The 23,150-nt window shown below is 42.7% G+C and overlaps 1 protein-coding gene across 1 annotated transcript in view; it reads left to right on the top strand.

Annotated features, from left to right (window-relative positions):
- Positions 1-1,005: 1,005 nt before the first annotated feature.
- LOC311485484 (talin-2) overlaps positions 1,006-23,150 on the top strand; it is a 47,481-nt gene continuing 25,336 nt past the window's right edge. The window contains exons 1-22 of the mRNA XM_084540908.1: positions 1,006-1,156; positions 2,021-2,118; positions 3,640-3,769; positions 3,926-4,078; positions 4,846-4,988; positions 5,339-5,466; positions 5,671-5,734; positions 5,874-5,978; positions 9,244-9,399; positions 10,740-10,841; positions 11,258-11,334; positions 12,300-12,480; positions 12,673-12,786; positions 12,908-13,016; positions 13,681-13,889; positions 14,803-14,901; positions 15,417-15,584; positions 16,487-16,621; positions 17,197-17,356; positions 20,091-20,257; positions 22,174-22,302; positions 22,986-23,099. Of these exons, the coding sequence (XP_084397034.1) occupies positions 1,021-1,156; positions 2,021-2,118; positions 3,640-3,769; positions 3,926-4,078; positions 4,846-4,988; positions 5,339-5,466; positions 5,671-5,734; positions 5,874-5,978; positions 9,244-9,399; positions 10,740-10,841; positions 11,258-11,334; positions 12,300-12,480; positions 12,673-12,786; positions 12,908-13,016; positions 13,681-13,889; positions 14,803-14,901; positions 15,417-15,584; positions 16,487-16,621; positions 17,197-17,356; positions 20,091-20,257; positions 22,174-22,302; positions 22,986-23,099 (2,877 nt within the window). The 5' untranslated portion in view covers positions 1,006-1,020. The remainder of the gene's footprint in view (positions 1,157-2,020; positions 2,119-3,639; positions 3,770-3,925; positions 4,079-4,845; positions 4,989-5,338; positions 5,467-5,670; positions 5,735-5,873; positions 5,979-9,243; positions 9,400-10,739; positions 10,842-11,257; positions 11,335-12,299; positions 12,481-12,672; positions 12,787-12,907; positions 13,017-13,680; positions 13,890-14,802; positions 14,902-15,416; positions 15,585-16,486; positions 16,622-17,196; positions 17,357-20,090; positions 20,258-22,173; positions 22,303-22,985; positions 23,100-23,150) is intronic.

Below are 23,150 nucleotides of genomic sequence, written 5' to 3'. Positions count from 1 at the left end.
AGCTTGTTCAGAATGACAGCGCGTGAACCTTGAACCTAATATACAATTTTAGTGAGATTTTAAATTGCCTGCAGTGAATCACTGATGAACAGGTAACAGGCTGACAGATATACGTTTTGTGTTTTGGTCCACCGTCTGTTTTTCTCTTGGTTAGAGAATAAGTAGCATGCTGTCAGTTTAACAATGTAAGACCTGTGTTGGCTTTATCTGCAATAACAAGCTGGAAATTGCTCCGCCGCCTGCGTATATGTGAAGAACATTATGTTTGTTCAGGCTTTTCTTGATGGGTTTTGGCACCGGCATAGAAACGACAAGATTCAAACAGGTTTTTACCCACTCAGTATGAAAAAAATAAAAAATACAATAAAGATTGTGTGGAGCTGCTTGGTCGCTTTCATTTGTTGTGGGTAGCTTTGCTGCTTTACCTTTTTAAGTCCTTCGCACAGTCTTTGTCTTTGTCCCCCAGCGGGGACCAGATGGGCCATTTTCAAAAAGTGATAAATTTGTTGTCAGCTCCTCTGTTTTATGAAGCATAACAATGGCCTGGCTGTGCACAAATTAGCACTTTCTTCGCATTCATAAAATTTCGTCGTTTATGGCGGCGCGAGGGGGAGACATTTTTCTCGAGTGTGTGTCACCGCACGCTGACCTACAAGAAGGCACAGATGCGTGGAAGTGAAAAAGGTTTTCGGTTGTGCTTTTTCAAACCAGAGAATAAAAAAGCAGATATTTTCTCAAGCCGAACAGTGATTCCACACTAGCTTTATATTAAGACTTCAAGATCAACCTGTTTGCATGAGACTTGTGTATCAGACAAGGTGTGTAAAGTGTGTGTGTGTGTGTATCAACAGAGGGGTCATTCTTCTCCTTCAACATCTGGCTCATTTATCCCAGTCAGTGAGTTTTGTCCCTGTGCTCAAGTTTTAAATCTCTTGGCCACATGCCATCTAATAAACCTCTTCTCTGTTCTTTTTTTTTGCGCAGGTGTAGCTGCAGCTCCCGCCCGCACCGCTTGCCAAGATGGTGGCGTTGTCGCTGAAAATCTGTGTGCGCCAATGCAACGTCGTGAAGACGATGCAGTTTGAGCCCTCCACCGCCGTCTACGATGCCTGCAGGATCATCAGAGAGAGGGTCCCAGAGGCTCAAACCGGACAGGGTGAGCGCTGAAGCCAGGCTCATATATACAGCAATATACAGCATAGAGGCTCATTACGGCTATAGTGATATATATATATATGTGATTATGCCATCCGATATATGACAATAAACTGAAGTAAATATGTTTTTAAGCTGCTAAATCCTCACGATAAGCAATTATGAAGTCTTGAATACTTCATTAACTTTCCATTTTCTTGACCTATCTGTTCCACCTTCCCTATACCAACATCATCGTTCCTCTTTTTCACTCTGCCATGTGTACAGACACGCATGAAGCATTTTCTGTTCTTTAATTAATTTTTTATGCTGGGTAAAATGAAACATTGTTCAGCATTTTCCCCTGCGCTCTACGTCTGCTGCTCTGGGACCATTAGGAGCTTTCGGGTCGCATGGTTTTGGGGACTTTCGGGTAACGACAAGAGCTACGTACCTTTAAGGGCTTTTCAGACGGCTTGCAACCAGTATAGCAACATCACTTAGTCCCAGTGTCACAAAATCATCACATACTCATTAAATCCAGGACGTCATTGTAAAACCTTTTCTCTGTTCTGTCGTTTACACAGCTAACGGTTTCCGCATTCCTGTTGAAAAAGTGGTTACCAGTGCTGCTGTTATGTCACCATGTCACTCAGCATTCCTCTAGTGCTGGAAATGTATCTAACCCGAAGTAGGAGCTATTAAAAACAAAACTAAAAGGTTACTTAGCATTACTGCCATCATTTTCAGTTCTTGCAGACACACAAAATAGGAGGTGCTGCATCCAGCAGTTAGAGGAACTATGATACAGTTGGCATACTGGCATACTGAATCAGTTCCGTCTTGGTGATGTCTAAAAGGCTCATGTTTCTTCTTGCTGCTTTAGCTTCAGACTACGGCCTGTTTCTTTCTGATGAAGACCCCCGGAAAGGCATCTGGTTGGAGTCTGGAAGGACACTGGACTACTACATGCTGCGCAACGGGGTAAACACAACAATGTGATCCACCCAAACATACACGCAACACAAGCACAAACTATGGAGTGAATGTTTACCTTCAGCCGTCTAAAGCAAACACGGTTACCCTGGGAGCTGCGTGTGACTGAAACCCTGGAGAGGGATGTGTGAATAACACACGATGGACAAACTCAATCAACAGCACCCAGGGGAGTTCAGTGGGCATCCTTGGACATATACATACACCAACACTTCTCATAGTTTATGTTATCTGTATAGTTTATGCTGCAGCTGATCATTGGAACTATATCCACATGTTTGAATGGCTGTTCTACGAGGTCTAAATCAGTATGATGATCGAGAAAAATACCTTAGAAATTGAGCATATACACCAATCAGCCACAACATTAAAACCACTGACAGGAGAAGTAAATAACATTTACCATCTTGTGACAATGGAATACAATGTTCTGCTGGGAAACTTTTGGACCTGGCATTTATGTGGATGTTACTTAGACATGTACCACCCACCTAGAGCAGACCAGGCACCCCCACCAAAATAGCAATGACACTCCTTGATGGCAGCAGCCATCCCCAGCAGCATGCAGCCAGACACAGACACACACACAAAAACAGTTTAGGAAAAAAAACAAACAAAAAAAAAACAGCACAAGGTGTTGACCTGGCCTCCAAATTCACTAGATCCGAAAATGATCAAGTATCTGTGGGATGATCCACAGAGGCCCCTCCCCTCAACCCATAGGACCCAAAGGCCCCCAAACAACATTCTGTTACCAGACACCACAGGACACCCTCAGAATGCCCATGTCCATTCTCTGATGAGTCCCAACTGTTTTGGAGGCACAAGGGAGACCTTCACAATATCAGGACATAATGTTATGCCTGATCGGTGTATTTAACAATTTAAAAATCCATTAAAGGGAACCAGTTACTGAAACAATTGGAAACTAACAATCCTACATTGGAACAGTGAATGAGATGAATGAGAAACTAAAAGAATGGGATGAATCTGAATATCACGACAATGAGGGCATCCATAAACCCTTTTAAAAACGGTTTGCAGCCAGCTGTAGATCGCTCGCCAGCCTGTTCTTAAAGTCTCTGATCCCTTGCAGCCAAAGGCTTGGCTTCTCTGTGCAGCTGTGAAGCACTGCCTCTCAGTACATTTGCAGTTGTGGTTGTGCAGCTCTAAATGTTTTATTTTTTTTCCCCTTTTCAAGTTCCACCAAAGGCAACCCAGGTAGAAAGCTTGACTGTGACCAATTGCTCTGAACCAAATCTCTCCTCATTGTTGTGATTGGAAGGGAGCGGCGGGCTGTGATAGGCAGCCGTTAAATCAGGTTTTCTGGTGTATATTCGCCCCAGGATACATTTGATCATTTTCTTAGCTGTTACTTTGGGTCGTTCTCTCTCTTACTCTCTGTGTGTGCGTGTCTTTCTCTCCTACATATAATTCCTGCTTCCCTCCTTTGAGCTCCTCTTTGCTATCTCTTCTTACATTTTCCCTCTTCCTTTTGTCTTTGAGCAGGATATTCTTGAATACAAGAAGAAGCAAAGACCCCAGAAAATCAAAATGTTGGACGGGGCAGTGAAAACCATCATGGTGGATGACTCCAAGACAGTGGGGGAGCTGCTGGTGACTATATGCAGTAGAATAGGTACGTCGCATTGCTTTGTTCTTTATTTGTCGAAAAACTGACATTAAATCTCACCCGATCAGAGGTTTTACAGACATAACAGACAAATGGGACGATAAAACAAAAAATATGCTCATAAAGCCTGACGGGAATCATTTATTTCCCCGTTGACCTCAGGCATCACCAACTACGAGGAATACTCCCTGATCCAAGAGACGGTGGAGGAGAAGAAAGAGGATGGCATGGGCACGCTGAAGAAGGACAGGACACTGCTGCGCGACGAGAGGAAGATGGAGAAGCTGAAAGCCAAACTGCACACAGATGATGACTGTGAGTCCAAGACGGAAGCGGCGAATGCTCTTATGTAGGAATATTTATCACGGATAGACAGGTTTTACAGCTCTCTGTGGTATCTACCGCTGGAATTTGGGAGTAGTACATCTAGAACTCTTGACCTCAACCCCTCCCCACTGTTGCAGCCAAAGACTGTGTCCAAATTCACTCCTTCAATCTATTATTCACTGCTCATTACAGAACGGACACTCAATGGTGTCCTCTGAGGTAGAGGTATTCAGGCTGAGGGGAGTGGAGGGAGGAATGGGAGGTGGAGATGTGTGTGGTAGAGGAGACAGGTGCTTGCTGGTAGTCCAAAAACAACTGGAAGTGTGTTTGTGTAGTTTGGATCAATTTTAAGGCCAGAAATTTACTTGATTTCTGTTTTTTTACTTAAGGATTCTCACTTTTTTCTTTTCTTTAATTTAGTTTAGTCTAGATTTTGGGTTTTTTCCTTTCTTTTCTCTATTTTTCTTTCGCTGTGGCCCTAAAAGGAACAAAATGTCACTTTTCTTTTCTGTGTTTAAAACAGATGCACATTTATGTCCCTCTCATCTCCGATTTCCATCGCCAAAAAAAGCCCGTAAATCTGTTGTGAAATCGTGTAGAAATGTGCCTTTTCCCTCTAAAGTGGGGTGCACTGTAGTGTAAATAAAGCAGAGAGAAGTCGAGAAAACAGAGTAGAAGAGCCAAGCGGGAGAAATGTGTGGTATACGTTTGGCTTAACAGAATTGATTTGTCCGGATTTGATTTTGCGCTTTCAGTGAACTGGCTGGACCACAGCAGAACGTTCAGAGAGCAGGGGGTCGACGAGAACGAGACTCTCCTCCTCAGACGCAAGTTCTTCTACTCGGACCAGAACGTGGACTCCCGAGACCCCGTGCAACTGAATCTGCTTTACGTACAGGTCTGACCCTCACTTTAACCGATTCTCACTGCCCACTAGATGTTTTTTTTTCTTTTTTTTATTTTATGCCTGAAGCCAAATCAGATATGTTGAAAGGAAGGTGATGGCCCATCATTGCTCCAAGCAGATCACCTTGGGGTGAGGTTTTCCCTCGCCCTACCTGAAAAACGCACAACTTTGATGACTGTAATCTAATGCTGGCAAGCAGCTACCACAGTCTGGAAAGACTTTTTTGTATGAATTATGGAATATTTGTCTGTGGAAATCATTTACACATGCTTTAGATAAAAATACAGTCTTTCTCAGTTCACTTTCTTTTAGGTCAACAAAAATTTTCATTTGTCTTCCAGGCCCGAGATGACATCCTAAACGGTTCACACCCGGTGTCATTCGACAAGGCCTGTGAGTTTGCAGGGATTCAGGCCCAGATCCAGTTTGGACCTCACATAGAGCATAAGCACAAGCCTGGATTCTTAGAGTAAGCATTTAATTCAAGAGGCGATAATGTAGTATTTTAAAGAAACCCAAATTCATTTTTTGCTCAGGAATGTATTTTTGGCTCTCTAATAAATATAATTCCTTTTATAAATATAAAATCAATGATTGAAATGGATTATTCAGTTTGTGGCCGAAAAATTGGAGGGCAGATTTCAGCTTTTCATGTGTTTAATTTCTTTCCAAGCCTAAAGGAGTTTCTACCCAAAGAATACATCAAGCAGAGAGGAGCTGAGAAGAAGATATTCCAGGTACGGTCACATTGTACTCGCATGTTGATTTCTTTTATTGCCATTAATTTTTTAATTTCATCTAACAATCGTGCAAAAGTGTTCAGATTCTTAGTACACAAAATAAATAAATAAATAAATAAATAAATCTAACCCACAGGACCACAAAAACTGTGGAGAAATGACGGAGATCGAAGCAAAAGTGAAATATGTGAAGCTGGCGCGGTCTCTGCGCACATACGGCGTCTCCTTCTTCCTGGTCAAGGTCAGTTGTAAATCACGCACATTAATCTTTGTGCTTTCATCAGAACTGTACCGCTATACCGGTCTTTTATTCAGAAGAAGAGATCCTCAAAGTTCAGTAGCGTCAAGTTCTTTTCTTTCCTTTTCAATTTTCTTTTTAAATTTTGAAATTGACTGAGCTGTAGTCGGAAGCTTTTATCTCAGTAGCGTGAAATCTGTCCTGTGGGCTCGGTGTTAACTGGGTAAAGGTGGGGAAATTGCGTGTGTGTGTGTGTCCGTTTGAAACTTCAAATCTTATAATCTCACCAAAAATACAACTTACCTGTCGGGGGTGAAATGTCCTACTTTTTTAGAGTTGGCAAAAACGAAACCAGAAATCACTTGGGTCATGCTCAATACACAAAGAAATCATCCTCATGGATATTTATATACCAGACGTTACTCTGTTACATCTTCGTCTGTCTCGTTTATTCACCGAGACGCACACAGACACACTCCTCCAGCAGCAGCCTCCTTGGCGGGGAGTGTCCCTGGGAGGAAACCGAATGTTGTCTGTGCAGCCGAGTGTGGCACTAAGATTATTGCAGAGCGAGCGGGGAGGAAGTGGAGTGATAGGGAGCTAGAGACTGTGACATCGCACAGGTAGTTCAGGGATACTTACTCTCCAGGATAAGCCAGCAGATGCCAGTTGATAGGAGCAATTTGTGGAACCACTATGACAAGAATAGCAGATAACTTCCTGCGTCCTGAAAAAAAACTAATGGGAACATCTCCCTGTTTGCTTCAATATAGCGCTTCCTGTCACATTTTCTGATTGCATTGCTCTCTAGTAAAAAAAAAAAAAAAAGGAGGTCAAAGGTTAAGTATATAAAAAAAAAAAAAAAGTCCCGTCATAACTGTAGCTAAACTCACAAAGTCTTAATTTGCAAAAGCTCACACATCTCACACTGTATTCCACTTTTATTTCACCTACCGGTCTTGAATCTATGTTTCCCGTGATCAGTCTAACGTCATTCCTGCATGCTTTTGTAGTGTCTGTCATCTTTGAGCTAAATCCAGCTGAGCAGAAACTTCTTAAAAATAACCCACTGGAAAAAAATGCACCTATAGTGTGTAACCTTTAACCTCTGTGGGGGCCCCTGAGATTTTACAGGCCCTACAGGAGTTTTGCACAGCTCACCTCTTTGCCCTCATGTCACAGCCTTTCACGCTGGGTCCATCTGCTCCCTAACTGCAGCTCCCGAAGAAACATTTGCTCATTCCGTGCAAGGGAACAGGGAAAGAAGTGCGCCGTATTTGGGCTTCAGGGAGCTGCTGGAGCATGACATTAGAGGTTTAGCAAATGAAGGGGGAGGCCGAGACGGCCGTCGACAGGCAGATAAAGACGCGATTAACACGTAACGTTTTAATTACTAGCTGGGAAATCTTGGCTTTTATTTTCCACCGGTTGGAGAGATGAATACCCATCTTGCCAGATCAGCGTGACGGAAAAAAGAAATAGACTTTCCTGCTGTGAGGCCTATGAATTTACATTTCTGCTGCTTGAATTTTTAATGTGTCCTCCTCTCTGAATGCCTTTGATTCCGCTAATACCCTCAGCAGGCAGAGGAATCTGTAAATGAAAGAAGATGAATGTGGGTTTGTTTGCATCTTGAGCTGGGTTTAATGCTGTTGACTTTCTCCTGTTCATTATACGACATGGTTCAATGAGAAGTTTTGCACATGTGCACGGGAAGGAGAGATTCTACAAATATTAACGCAGTCAAAATGAGACAGACATTCAGACATGCAAGGCCTTGAAATAAACCTCATAGACAGAGGTACATAATGTACAAGAATTCAGTAAGCCTTATGGATTATCAGTTACCAATAGGCTGAACCCAGGTGAACTTAAAGGGGTAGTTTCGGTTTGTACAGTTGTGTGAGATTCTTATCCATATTCACTGTATTACCTACAGTAGATGGTGGACAGCATGCCCCCAGTTTGGTGGAGAAGATGGGAATACTGGCATGGAAACCAAGCAATGAGCTGCTGTGGACAGGGTCATCATTAAAATGCATCTAAAATATCCCATCTAAAAAAAGAATCTTTATTAGTCTAAGTGTACGTTATGTTTAGAACATTATCGCTGCTTCTTCTTGCTGTCAGACAAGCAGCTGAAGTCGCTACATGGACCAAAGCTTTGTTCTACAATTTTGTCTACCGCTTTCTCAATTGGTTGTCTTATTTGGTGTGTTCACACATTAGCATGGATCTCAGTTTATTTTTAAAAAGCCACACGTGGATAGACCAGAAAATTACTGTTGAAGAGATTAACATAACGGTATGGGCTCCCCAAGGCTCTGGTGCTAGCTAAATCTGTGATAATATTAGCAAGTTAGCAGACACTTAATGTGACATTGCTTTTTTTTTTATTTATTTTTTTTTAGGTGGACCTTGTTTTGTGTGGCTAAAGTAAATTACTGTTGCTAACCCCACCTGTCCACAGCATTTTATTGCTTAACTTCCATGCCGGTACGCTTGTCCAAACAATATAAACTGTAGGTAACACACTCTGTTAGAGACCTTCATGCAACCCTGCTTCAAAGAAAGTGGACTATCACTTTAACTGGCAGTCCCCTCAGTCACCTCACTGTGTTGTTGTGTAGTTGGACCGGACCAAGTTTATGCAGTGCTGGGTTGTTTAACCCATCCACTACAGATCCCAAAGTGCTGTTACATAACCTTCCCTTTACTGGAAACTTCTCATACATCCTTATGTGCACCTTCGACTACATGTCTTGTCTGGTAATAAGCAAAAATAACACATGCACTCTTGCACTAAATCCCCTTTTATTGATGTTACAATGTGTATGTTGAAACCACAGCAGCAGAAAGGTGGTAATTCAACTCTATGATCATTTTGGAGGATGCAGATTGTGGGTGCTGTTGAACCGAATTGAATTAAACACAAAAGTGTTATTTAGTCTAGCCCGCTGACTAGAATGGAGCTGCCAAAATATTAGAAACATGTGTCGGTACAGCATAACACAATTCAATAGTACTACAAACCACAGAAAATGAAAACAGATGCTGAATGCTGTAACCTTCATGAAGATTTAGTGCAGTACTGTTACACATTAAAATGCATTTGTTTTCACTAGTGTGCCTAATAAGCTGGACTCTAAGCTGTTGGGTTTGTTGCAAAATGTTCTACCTGGTTGTAGACTTTCTATAATATGATGCTTCGCTCTTTATTTGTTGACGCCGTTCTTTTGATTATTGGTAAAATTGGATGTTTTTGCAGGAAAAGATGAAGAGTAAGAACAAGCTGGTGCCACGGCTCTTGGGGATCACCAAAGAGTCTGTGATGAGAGTGGAAGAGAAGACCAAAGACGTGGTCCAGGAGTGGCCGCTCACCACCGTGAAGAGGTGGGCAGCGTCGCCCAAGAGCTTCACCCTGGTAAGACACGTGCGGCAGACTACATTCGCTCCCAACAGGTTCGGTGTGAAAACCTGCAAAAACCTGGCTGGACACCAACGCAGCTTCACGCCACGTTAATCACAGGAAGTCAGAATATTTTATCTTTTCATTCATTCGCTTCACACTGAGCATCTTGTCCTTGATACTAAACAAGAACCACAGACTCACAGTAAAACCCACAGTTCCTGCTGTAGGCTATAAAACCTTCACTATAGTGCTCAGTCTGCCCCTCCTTTCATTCTCTTGTGCACTTCACTAATTTTACAGGAGCCTTTGTCTTCCCTGTCAATATCCCTCCTTTGTGTCAGCAGCCGGAGTCAATCAGCGGTATGGGTTTAATCTTGCAGATCTAGAAGACTCCCTGTCTCTATTAAATCAACGCGTCTTTCCTGCTGTTAATCCTCAACTGATTCACAGTCTTAGTCTGTGTGTTTTTTTGTGGATTTAGGTTTCATTTGCTGTTCACATTTAGAAGCTGTGCATTTATTATTCGAATAAGTGTTCACTGCTCACAGTTCATTACGGCCAAACCGAATTATTTTCCCATCTACTTATGATATATTTTATATTCATACATTATGCCAGCCTACTCTCCTTTAATATGACGGCTATCATCACTGACATTGTTTTCTGCCTCAGTGCTGCTGGTTATCTTTATATTTATTCTGAGCTTTTCTGCAATCAATACTCTTATCCATCCTTTCTATTCACTATCAATCCTGCATGTATCATGTACTCTAGCCAGCTGGCCAGATCAGATGCATGTATCAATCTTCTGCTTCTCTCTTCTCCTCCCTTCTCTTCTCTTCTGTCTCTATCTGGTATCTTGAGGTTTCTGCCCGTTAAAAGGTCGCCTCGGTGCTTGTTTCTGGAAAGCATCTTGAGACAATTTTACTGTTGACATTACATAAGTAAAACTGAACTGAGGTAACATTTAAAATGTGCCAATTTGAAGACTTCTCTCTTTTCCTTTTTTTATATAGAGAACATGCTTTACAATATGGGTAATTATATACAACTAGAAAACGAAGCAATGCTCTGCTTCCCTTGAGATATCCTTCCACTGTCATGTATGTATTAAGTCTGCCCCAAGATGGCTGTTGGGTTAATCTGACTCAGTATGTTGCAGCAGTTTCATGACACTGTGCAGCGTTCATCTGAGACTAACTGTGTCCGTGGATCCACATTAATCCTCACTGTAAATCCTTAGCCAGTAGTTATACATACTATACTGCTTACTTTCCTTAGAAGCCAGCGTTAAATGCGTCTTTTAAAATGTGTTTGCGTGTGTGTGTCTGTGCGTGTGTGTGTGTGTGCAGGACTTTGGCGAGTACCAGGAGAGCTACTACTCGGTGCAGACCACAGAAGGGGAACAGATCTCCCAGCTCATCGCCGGTTACATCGACATCATCCTCAAGAAAGTGAGACATTTATCTCTAGAGGCACTAATGAATCGATATCCTCCGGAGGCAGATCCGTTCTCAGATCTGGTGATGCCCCGATAGAGCTTTGGCACTGTGTCATGCAGTAGTGGTTAAATAAAGGGCTGCACAGGTACACTGCAAGAGCTCATCGTGTAGTTTTGAGTGAACATCTGACCTTCGATGATTAACTCAATTAAATGCCACTTTCAGAAGCGCCACGTCATTTTTAATCACAAATTCAAGAGAAGACTGCTAGCTTACAACAATATGTGAATTATGTGCAGGTATCATACTTCCTCTGCTTTTCCTTTGCTCTTATGCGGTAAACCTAGTAAACATGCGGCAATCTGAGATCAATTTCCTGCTCTGAGTTGCTCCAACGAATGTTTATTCTGTTGTTATCTCTCCTGCAGAAACAAAGCAAGGACCGCTTTGGATTAGAAGGTGATGAGGAGTCGACTATGCTCGAGGAATCTGTGTCACCAAAAAAGTATGCGAATTAGCCGAACTAATCAACGTGCATGATATCTTTGCTAACAGTTCAAATTTTGGCTATGACCTCGGCTCAGTACAGTACAGTGTTATGATGACCTTCAAAACTAATGATATTCTGACTGTATGTTGTCTTTTAACCCTAATTAGCAGCCCCGGTTTAATCCCGGCTTTATTTTAATGACATAATTAAGTGTAAACTGTGGTATGATGATACTTTGACTATGGGGGCAATAGCAGCATACAGTATAATAAGAACATAACACAAGATGAGGTCTTTTTTTTTTCTCTCTCTCTCGTCTGCCATCAACCGCAGCTCAAACATCTATCTTCCCAGACCTAATTTTCGTACAGGACCACCTCCTTAGCTGGTCTTTATCCTGAAAGATAATCATTATGCAATGAAATTTCACCGCACCGGACAGGCAGAGGCTATATCTGAACATTTCCTGATTAGATGCGCATTAGCTTATTTACCCGCAGTGGACTGTCAGTGCGTAACTGATGCCCTTTTCCTGTCAAGCTTCAGTTGATATTGCTTCCCTGCCTTCATCTGAGAGAGTATTTGCAACAATTGTTATTGTATTTTTTCTTCCTCTTCTTTCATCTTGGCGGGTGCACAGGGCCGACGGCAAAAGTCTTTAATACTGCAAAGACGCAGCAAGCCAAACTCTGAAAGGCCTTATCATTGGAAAAACAAAACAAACCTTTGTCTTCCAGAAATGCACAGTGGGAAGACTTTGCAGCCTCGGTCTGCTTTGTGTTAGTGGCCCACTGTCACAAATGCTCACTGCCTGCTGCTGAATTTGTCCCACAATTACTCCGCCAAGAACCAGAAACATGCCCTCTTAATTGTCCCTTATGATGCATTTATGGTTTCACAGACATGTTGATTATTTCGTAGATGCAGTATTACCACGTTCAGATTCCATAATAACTGCCTGCCTGTTGGCATACTTGCAGGTCCACCATCCTCCAGCAACAGTTTAACCGTGTCGGCCGGGTGGAGCACGGCTCTGTGGCGCTGCCAGGGGTGATCCGCTCCGGCTCCATTGGCACCGAGTCGCTTAGCATGGGTACCATGCCATCTGCTCAACAGCAGATCACAATGGGTCAGATGCACCGTGGACACATGCCACCTCTGGTAAGAACAGTGGGAGCAGAAACAGTATGATGTTTATTTATTTATCATTCCTGGAATCCTGTTAAAGCCTCTTAAAGAGGAGTTTATTTTGGCGAGGCCCACAGACAGAAGTATTTATTCTTCCCTTTACTAAGTTAATTTAAAAATCACTCCTGACTTCACTGAATCTGTTTATTTTTCTTGTATGTGTAGAGCTCAGCACAGCAGGCTCTGATGGGAACCATCAACACCAGCATGCAGGCTGTACAGAAAGCCCAGATAGACTTGGGGGAGGTTGACAACTTGCCACCACTGGGACAGGACATGGTACTATACACTGCTCATACATACACGCTGCTCTATTACATATATTATAGCGTCACTTTCAATGGATACAGCAACAACTTAAACAAGGTTGTCGGTTAAACTACTTGTGGTTTCTCTTTAGGCATCCAAGGTTTGGATTCAAAACAAGATGGATGAATCAAAGCATGAGATCCACTCCCAGGTGGACGCCATCACTGCAGGAACAGCCTCTGTTGTCAACCTCACAGCAGGTCAGTGGCTCCGGCATCACTCAGCAGAATGTGGCATGAGTCAGTGGGGCCATTGATTTATTACACTTTATATGAAACTAAATGATATATTTCAGACTTTAAAGTAGAGCTCAGCTCCAGTATACGTGGTCTTGTTCTGGGATTTATTGAAAATTATATGTAAATGAATTAAAGTCCTTTAGGAAGCCTTAGTTAAAAGTGGGTGAAAGCATAAAGACTTGCGCCCACATTTTTACAATTACATTTTAGGGATACTTTTTTTTCTGCAGTTAAAATTATTTGGTCAATTAGTGACTTTAAAGTAGAACTTTTCCACCAGTCTGGTGTTCATTACCATCATAGTAGAACCTGTGTAAAGTCTAATAGTTCCCTCATATCCTGCTGTGGTTTGGAGAATGGGGGCTGGTGAAGTGTTACTTGGCTCTTTGCCACTGTGTTGAAATCTGTCTTTTTTTTTTTTAGCTCCTGGCTGATTGCAATTTATTTTTTCACTGCTAAAAAAAGACTCTTGTATTAGTACAGAGGCTCTAATCATGGTTTAACACAAATGTTTTGGTTGAATGAGACAGTGAATCTTAAGAAGACTAACTTGAGAGCAATTTTTTATTTATTTTATTCCCTTCCTGATGCTCTCTCTTATCCTTTCCTCACTCCCCATATTTAGGCGATCCCACCGACACAGACTACACAGCGGTCGGCTGCGCCATCACCACCATCTCCTCCAACCTGACTGAAATGTCAAAGGGTGTGAAGCTGTTGGCTGCGCTGATGGACGACGACGTGGGAGGAGGTAACGACCTGATGAAGGCTGCCAGGACGCTGGCCGGGGCCGTGTCTGACCTGCTGAAGGCTGTGGAGCCGGCGTCTGGAGAGGTGAGCAGAGCCGCCTTGAAGTCAAATTCATCTCCTTCACCCTGTCTTTATTCGTCACGTTTTGGCATTTTAGCTGGCGTCCTCACCGATCCAGTGCTGACATGTAAAATTGTAAAATCTGAGGGGAATGATTGGAGGTGTGGAAAAGACCAAAGACCAAAGCTGTGCACCAGACTGAGGAGCAGAGACCACATGAGTAGAGTAGATAACATTGTTGAAAGAGCAGAAAGGGGGGAGTTATGTGGGAGACCTTCACTCTAGCTTTGACTCCAACCAAACTTTTCACCACTTGTCCTTAACGGTGTACTAGCTTGTCGCCGCAGTGTCTTGTTCCGTCCAATCCTTAAAAGCTGATTAAATTTGTCACAGAGCTCCCTGAGACAAAGTGTCAACTCTTAATAATGCCGTGTCTCTTCTGGTATTACATTTACGTAATTACATTACCATCCTCCGCAGCTCAACGTCTGCAGCTAACAGAATTGTCCTGGGTGATCTGAATAAAGACGCGAGACCGAGTCTGAGCCGAAACAGCTTAAAAATACATCAAAGCACACTTTGTGAATTATTCACTCATGCAAATGTAGCTTACATCTACTTAGTTTGCAGGACTTTTCCCCCAAGGTCTATTAAGAGTTTGTTGTTTTGTTGTGAAAGACTCATTCAGAAGTTAATGTACTGTACGGTGTTCGGGCGGAAATCTGCACATCTTGCTTTGGGACAACTCTCGAGCTTTAAACACATGTGCATAATGCATGCAGGTATTTGGAAAGATAATGGGTAGTCTTATAGAGAATGGAGGCCGTCTGTTTGCCAAACGTTGTGCAACTGAATGAAGTAGGAGCTGAATCTCAAGATACAAGATGGTGTTTAAGTACAGTTTTACATCCTGATGGTTCTGCGTGTGTTTCTGCAGCCCAGACAGACTGTGCTGACAGCAGCAGGCAGCATCGGCCAGGCCAGTGGAGACCTGCTGCGCCAGATTGGAGAGAGCGAGACAGACGAGAGGTTCCAGGTAACGTGGCAGCCAGTACATCCATCATTATCACTGCCTTCAGAGAAAACTCCTCTAATCAAAATCACATTGTGTCCACTGGAATATGAGGGGAATTCGTTTTTCATATTTTAACTCCATGTTTTAGTTTAAATGGAGTTTCTTTGAAACTCCTGAATGCTGGCATGAATAAGTTGTTAAATATGGTTTAAAAATGTAGATTAGACTATTGATGCTGCACCTTTGTCAAGACTTGTATAGTTAGTGTCAGTCTGTGGTTATAATATACACATTATCTTATTAAATATTTAGTGTGATGGCAGTTGATCCCATTTCTATGAAATATCTTTTAATTTATGGTAATGACTCAACACTACAGAGATATTCCTTTAGCACAGAATTGCACTGTGTAATAACCTCTTTGTGTACTGCTCCAGAGCTAACACTGATATATTTTTCACTCGTTTATGAGAACAAGGTCAAAATGTTATGCGTGTACAGGTATGAAGTGTTGCTGACTTTTCTTCTTGCCGTAGGACATCCTGATGAATCTGGCCAAAGCAGTGGCCAACGCGGCGGCCATGTTGGTGCTGAAGGCCAAGAACGTGGCCCAGGTTGCAGAGGACACCGTCCTCCAGAACCGGGTCATTGCCGCTGCCACGCAGTGTGCTCTGTCCACCTCCCAGCTGGTGGCGTGCGCCAAGGTACAAGAATGCGTTTATTCAGACATTGGATTGATATCAGTAAACCCAAGAGCCCTGTGCGTTAACTAACCCTGTTCGCTATCATTGGACTAGCTGGTGCATCAGTATTTGTATACTATGCATTAAAACTTGCTCTGGTATAAAGAGATCACTCGGAACCTATTTGGTTGAGTCCATGATAATAACTCGTAATTTTCGCAAGTGCCTAATGATGTAGATCTGACAGAGATTTATGCCTCCACGTATTAAAACAACCTGCGATGCATCTGCAGCACGAAATAGAGTGAGCATATCAGGATGCACTAAGGCACAGTTAAATACCCCGTGCCCTCATCATGTCTGTGCATCTTTAATTGTACAACCCACATGCCTCTAATTAGTTTAAATGCCCTCCTGGCTCCCAGTCTGAATGGTTGCATTTACTAAACAAACCCTCACCTCTCTGCATGGTTGTGTGATAAGAACCATCTGCCGAAACCCTCTAAAATCTCGTTTTCCCTCCGTCTTTCTATTTCCTCTGTTCTCCGTGGAGTGAGATTAGTGATTTAATGACGATAGCGTGTTATGCCGGGGTGTTTATTCCAGTGTAAAATAACAATAAGAAGAAGATTCTTTCTTGTTGCTATGCTTTTACACACTTGCATTTAACACATCCATTTGTATATACACACCGTGTAGTGAGCACACTTGAGGGGTTTAGGTTCCTTGCTCAAGGGTACTTCATTGGGGAATGTTAAGAGGAAAGCTGTGCTTATTCAATAAACACTCGCACATTTCTTTTTGTCACTGCTGGGATTTGAACCGGTTACCCTCTAGTCCCAGGATGCCAAAGGATAACTGTTTGTGTTTTTCATTATTTTCCACTTGACGTCCTCTGTTCCTCTTTCAACATCACATTTTAGGTGGTGAGTCCAACCATCAGCTCCCCAGTTTGCCAGGAGCAGTTAATCGAAGCCGGAAAGCTGGTGGACCGCTCAGTGGAAAGCTGCGTCCAGGCCTGCCTCTCAGCCACAGAGGATGGGGAGCTCCTCAAACAGGTCGGTGTGAACGAGAAAAATGCTGCGGCCTCCCTTTTAGCCCGTGGAAAAATAGTTTTAAAGTGGAAATCTCCTGACCCTCCGGACGTTTCTGTTTGGCTCAGTGACCTGACGCTATTCTGGAAATTCACCAGAGGATCAATTATAACATTCCACTAAATATGGGACCCGCTGATTTCTTATTTCTCAACACTCTCCCATAGGACCCTGATGGTTTTATCAAACCCGCATAACATAGGATGTGTGATTTAAAAGTAAAGTAAAGTAAAATATGAACTGTCCCTTCCCCTACTTCTTTCTTTCCCCCTCGCATTTTTTAATATTTTTCATTTTTGTTTTGATTGCACTGTGGTGTCATGATATTTCCATTTTTTTTTATATTATTTCACAAGAAGTTGAGGTAAATAACAATTTGATTTAATAGTTTACATCAGCTGTTATTTATTTAGGGTGTCATGTACTAACACATGGCTTAAGAAGCACTGAAGGTAATGAGTCTGGTGTGCCTCCCCCGAAGCTTCACAAATAATGCCGCTTAAGAAGCGCATTAATCATGTGCATCTCCCGTATTGCAGGTGAGCGCGGCGGCCAGCGTGGTTAGTCAGGCTCTGGGTGATCTCCTGCAACACGTCCGTCAGTACACCTCCAGAGGAGAGCCCATTGGGCGCTACGACCAGGCCACCGACACCATCATGACCGTCACCGAGAGTATATTCAGCTCGATGGGCGACGCAGGTGAGTCCGCAAGAGGAAAGGTTTTTAATAGCCTATGTTAAATGCTTTAGAATACAGTCTGAGGTATGTTGAACTCGATGCTCTTGTTAAGAAATCTTGATAAGAAATTATGCACAGAGCTCTAACTGGCATTTACAGAGAGTCAATGGTAATTAATTAGCCAGCTACCTTTGGAGGTTTTCTATTAATTCTGCTCGTTTATGGTCTTTAGGACTTTTCCTCTTTTTCGACACCAAGGGAAACATCTCAGACATTCAATTCAACATCAGCTAAAGGTTTAGTGCTCATCAAAAGGCCAATGCCATCCATCCATCATCTATCAATGCTTATCTTTTAGAGGAAGTCTGGAGCCAGTCTACAGCAGAGTTAACACAAAGAGACAAACAACCTCTCACGTCCACAACTACAGCCTATTTAGAATAACCAGTTAACCTAACCAAGATGATTGACACATACATAATACTTTATTTGCATATATTAGCATACTCGTGTCAGACAGTACAGACTCACAGAGCTGCTCAGATTGTAGGACACATTCATAACCTTGTTGGTAACACAGCTGCTGCCTGCAAATAAATAATTTAAAAAACCGATCCAAAGTTGGTCTGGAGTCCCTACGTTAGGAACTGATTATGCTCCTGCAAAGGTCTGCTGGGCCAATCAAATCGTTTGGCCGGACTTTATTCTGTAACGGACAGAAGAGTAGCAGCGACTTAGCCATGCATGTCGTCTGAGTGCTGTGGAGTTTAACTTTTCTAAATAAAATGTCTGTGATTGGTTGTAGCACTATCCCTATGCATGCACAGGTATTTTTTTCTTTGCATTAGTTGAAACCTACACTTGAATTAAATCTGAACGCCTTGTTACCAGACCCATATCGTGGTAAGAATTGAGTATGGCTATGCTAGCCTTTATTGAAAAGTTGATAGTGTAGTTAAAAAATCAAATGGTTGTTTTAATCTAGAGCTCAGCTGCTGACCCATGACTGATGTTATTTAATGTCATGCAGGCTGTCCTGTTCTGAGATCTATTGTCAACCACGCCATTGACCCTGCTGGTGACAGTTAGAGTCCACTTTAGAGTCAGCTGTCAACATCTCAAAACTGTGATTTGGAGAAACCCTGCCTGCATTAGACGCATAAAAAATTAATGTGAATGTGAAAGCACATCTGAGCATTAAAACCAGCTTACCGCAGCTGTAAAGTTTAAGATGTCTTTACAGTGTTGTCTGCACTCCCGTCATCCCTGGCTACTCCTCAGAGAAACTTCCTCGATGGCGGGTTTGAATGGACCCCTGTCAGGCGTCGCCCAAGACACAGTGAAAAGCTGACAGCAATTCTAACAAGTCTGACAGCAGAGAGAGGCCAACAGACAGAGAGAGATGCGCAGAGAGCGTCAGGGTCCTAGAGGTCAGCTCGGGCGAATTGATCGGCCTGACAGACGGGTGGAAGGGCTGTTTGCTCGGTGCAGGCCTAAATAAACACAGCCAGTTGGAGAATGCCGCCTTTGAACAGGTGTCAAATATGTCAGGTTATGTCACGCCTGCCATAAAACATAATAAAGTGTGAAGAGAATTAAAAAAAGGTACATCTTCACTATGAGGTGTTGGCAAATCAGCAGATACATTTATATGAACAACAGATTTTTAGTTAAGTGCCAGAAAGCTTTTATAATGCGCCAGGTTTGCTTTGACACCCAATTTCTCCCTCATCCTTTTTGTCTTACCTAATTAGTCTGATTCTCTGAAGTGGTGATGTAGAAACCTGGAGCCTGCGTTACACATAGACTGATAATGGAGAGGAAGGAGGCCTCTTGTGCCCAGTATTTAAATGTTAAAAATAAAAAACTGTTTGCATATTCATAGATTCCTCATTTCTGTAATGAGCAGGGAGGCACAGATGTCTTTTGAAGAATTTCTAAACAGTAATAGAACTTTCTTAGAATAGAAAATCCACATCAGACACATTATTATTTTGTCTTTGATGGTTAATGGCCTCAAATGAAAAATCAGTGCTGTCTGTCTGTTTGGTTTTATACCCCGACATGTCACTGCCACCCGTTGATCTGTTGACTCTTGTAACCCAACCCATTAATGGGTCTGCGTGTCACGCTAGCCCCTGTGAACATGTGAGTGCAAAAACAAAATGGTAACGCAGACGGAGGAAAAACGGCCCCTTGGAGAGAGAGCGGGGTCAAAACAATCCTGCTCGACTTATTCTCAGGCTTCATGTAAACGACGTACAAAGCCACAGGAATGGCATCCATTGGTTTGTGGAAGACCATTTTGATCCCCTCGGGTTTGGCATTTGGCTTTCACCATCTTGTTTTTTTTCCCTTTTGGAACCAAATGTACCTATATTTAGATGAGAGGGAGGAGCTGGGGTGAATCATGGAGGTCAAGCCCAACATACCTCTCATACTTATTAATGGAATTGCTTTCAGAAGGACCACCAAGCACATTGATCAGGAGAAGTAAATTTAGCTAATGATGTAAATGACTAAAATAATTCGCTGACGTATTGTGTCATGGGAGAAGTTGATGCTTTTTGAATGGGATTCTTTTGGAGCCAGAGAGATTTTTTATTTATATCCAGCACCTTGCGACCATCAGTGATACTGCCTTCACTTCTCAGTGAATGTCTTTTATATCCAATATGTAATATATATAATCCATTTTTCTCATCTCTCTCTCTCCCCTTTCCCTCACCTCCACCGCTCTTCTCACCCTCCCCAGGAGAGATGGTCCGTCAGGCTCGGGTTTTGGCTCAGGCCACCTCGGACCTGGTGAACGCCATGAGGTCCGACGCCGAAGCCGAGGTGGACGTTGACAACTCGAAGAAGTTGCTGGCAGCTGCTAAACTGTTGGCTGACGCTACCGCGAGGATGGTGGAGGCGGCAAAGGTGAGGAGCGTCCCAAACGTTTATGCTTAAAAGGCAGTGCGAGATGACTGACGCTGGAGAGCAGCTTGTGGTTCTCGGATACTCTCTAAAGTGCATCCCAAGTGACCTTTTCAGTAACGACACTAAAGAAGCCCTCATAAACTAGACACCCCAACAGTGGTGTGTGCGTCTTAAAAAAAGGACCGGCAATTTCACTTTTTGAGGGTGATTTTGCTGGATCTTGTGTTAAATCCTTAATAAAAGATGACCTTTAAAACTTTTTTTCAATAAAAACTCGAACAGTTCTCCCGAGGTGTGTCTGTAAGTGGTCTTAAAGCATTATCCACAGTCCTGCTAACCTGGATGTCGGAGCATCAAAATATGATAAATTGCCTATGGAGGTTCACCGCTGAATGTCACACGTTCACTGCTGAATTGCTGGCCCGGTATATCAGTCAGTGCCCTTTTCAGAGCCGCCAGACACCAATTACAAATTAGTGAGGTAAAATTACTGTTTTCGTCTGTGGAGGTTGGTTTGCTTTAAAGTAAGCAAAGCATCAATAAATACTGTAATAGCTGTTACAGCAGCTTTAGTTCCCCATGGGAAAGGCTGTGTGACACAAAGTTAAGCTACAGCAATATTTGTAATATTTTAAATGAAGCATCCTCAACGCAATTTGGTTTTAGTTTCGTCTCCACCTTGCTAAAATAGTTGATCCTGAAGGCAAACTCTGTTAGCCACAATCTATTCTCTTTAATCTCAAGTCTACATTAAGTGAACAAATTTATCAAGGTGAGCACATAAAATAAATACCCGTCGCTCTTGTAAACAGCAATTACCAGCAATTACTCTCTGAGGATATTTGAGTTTAGAACCAACAATAAAACTAGGCACAAGATTTGCAGGATTGATGACAAAGTGTCAGAGAGGACATTTTACTCTTTCTTCCCGGCCTGTTGGAGAGCAGGCTCATCTCGTCGTCCTCTGGCCAAACTATTTATCTCATCAGTCTCGTTATCCATCTACAGCGTCGCTCCTCACCGATATTAATAACTCTCCACGTCCACCATCAAAATTAAACGATGCCCTCCAGCAGCCAGACATGTCCCCATCACAGCTGTATATCCATCCATGTCAATAGAGACCCTAGCCAGCCGTTGCCTTGGTAACTATTAATTAATTCGATGCATTTTGTTCCTTCCCTGTTTTTAAATCGTCTGTGTTTAAGCCTGTTTAAAGCTTGTGTCAGGTCATGATTTGCTCCAGTCCAACGCATGCATTGCACCGCTGTTGAACAGACTTGTGCTTTTGAAGGCAAGTAGTTCCCCGTGATAAATTATGGTATGCGATATATTGTTGCACGCCCTCCGGAAAAAAGACACTTTCTAATATTTATGCAAATAGGGTGTTCTATTTAAATGGTGTCAGCGTTTGCCAACGGGCAGATGACAGCTGCAGACTCCGCTGATGTGAAACTGGTTAATAATTTTACTGTGATTAAGACTCCACCAAAAGTTCGTACCGTTGTCAGTTTGTAGCAGCAGTTAAACATTAACTTAATGATGTGGGCCGTTGTCGTGCACACCCTCCTACCTGTGTAGCTGCAGGTGAAGTCCTCAATAAATCAACTTGTGGCAGCAGCGAAGGGAAGGTGCTAAATATCAGTGTCCACAAAACCCAGTAAACTTCTACTGCCGGATGCATAAAAGTAGGAAGACTGATGATATGAATAAAGAGCATCTCTTGACATTTACCCGTCAACAAAGACGTGGGTGTTCGCATGAAGTGCTGCGGCTGGTTTGGGATTCAGTGACTGCGGTGGAGTCTGTTTTTTAATTTCTCCACACTGCTTGGTTAGTCTAAGATGACGTTTATGTATGTGTGAGGATTTCTCCCCATGTTTCTCATGCATATGCCGATGTGTGTGTGTCCTCAGGGTGCTGCAGCGTACCCAGAGAATGAGGACCAGCAGCAGAGGCTGAGGGAGGCTGCAGAGGGGCTGCGCGTGGCCACCAACGCCGCCGCTCAGAACGCCATCAAGAAGAAGCTGATCAACAGGCTGGAGGTCAGCACTGCCAGATTAACCAGATTAAGAATCACTGAATATTTACACAGAAGAAATTACATTATCTCCAAACGGCAAGCCTAAATGTCACCATCTCTAAAGTCCAAGTGAAGGAATCAGTTGGCACCAGGGCTCAGTGAATATGAGATGCTGATTTTAAAAGCACCTTTTTTTTTGGTTTTTTTTACCATTAAATGTCAAGGTTATGGACAGATTTGATTCAGATTTAGGTTTGCTGCAAACTTTTTTTTTTCTCAAAAACACTCTCAAATGGATTTAAAATTGGGTTGTTTGACTTGTTTTGCTGAATACCACCTCAAACAAAACTTTATGTTTGCATGCATTTCGTCACATTTGTTTATGAATTTCATCACGCCTTACTGCTCTTTTTCTTTTTCTTTTTTTTTTTTTACATACATTTACGATTCAATGTTATATTTTACCATGCAGCCTATATTCTAGGAGATAATAAGCTTATCATTATAAATCTTGTAACGACATTATCAGGCAACTAATTATTAAGGCAATTTTACTGAACATTTAACAGAACAAACATAACATCCAGACTGAAAAGACGACAGATGTGAAGGGGAGGCGGGTGGCTGCTGCAGACACAGACGGAGAGACATCGTTTAACCATATTTTTATACGTGGATGTCTGTCTGTGTCTTAATATTCCACAGAACGCCGCCAAGCAAGCCGCGGCCGCTGCCACACAGACCATCGCCGCCGCTCAAAACGCTGCCGCCTCCAACAAGAACACCGCCGCTCACCAGCAGCTGGTCCAGAGCTGCAAGGTGAGGATCAGTGTCCACAGCCGGGTCCCATTTGTCATTTTTCTTTCGTAT

Source organism: Chelon labrosus (genome assembly GCF_963514085.1).
Source record: "Chelon labrosus genome assembly, chromosome: 3".
NCBI classification, from domain to species: domain Eukaryota; kingdom Metazoa; phylum Chordata; class Actinopteri; order Mugiliformes; family Mugilidae; genus Chelon; species Chelon labrosus.
Note: the sequence above shows the minus strand (reverse complement) of the source record. Positions and strands in the feature narration are given on the sequence as shown.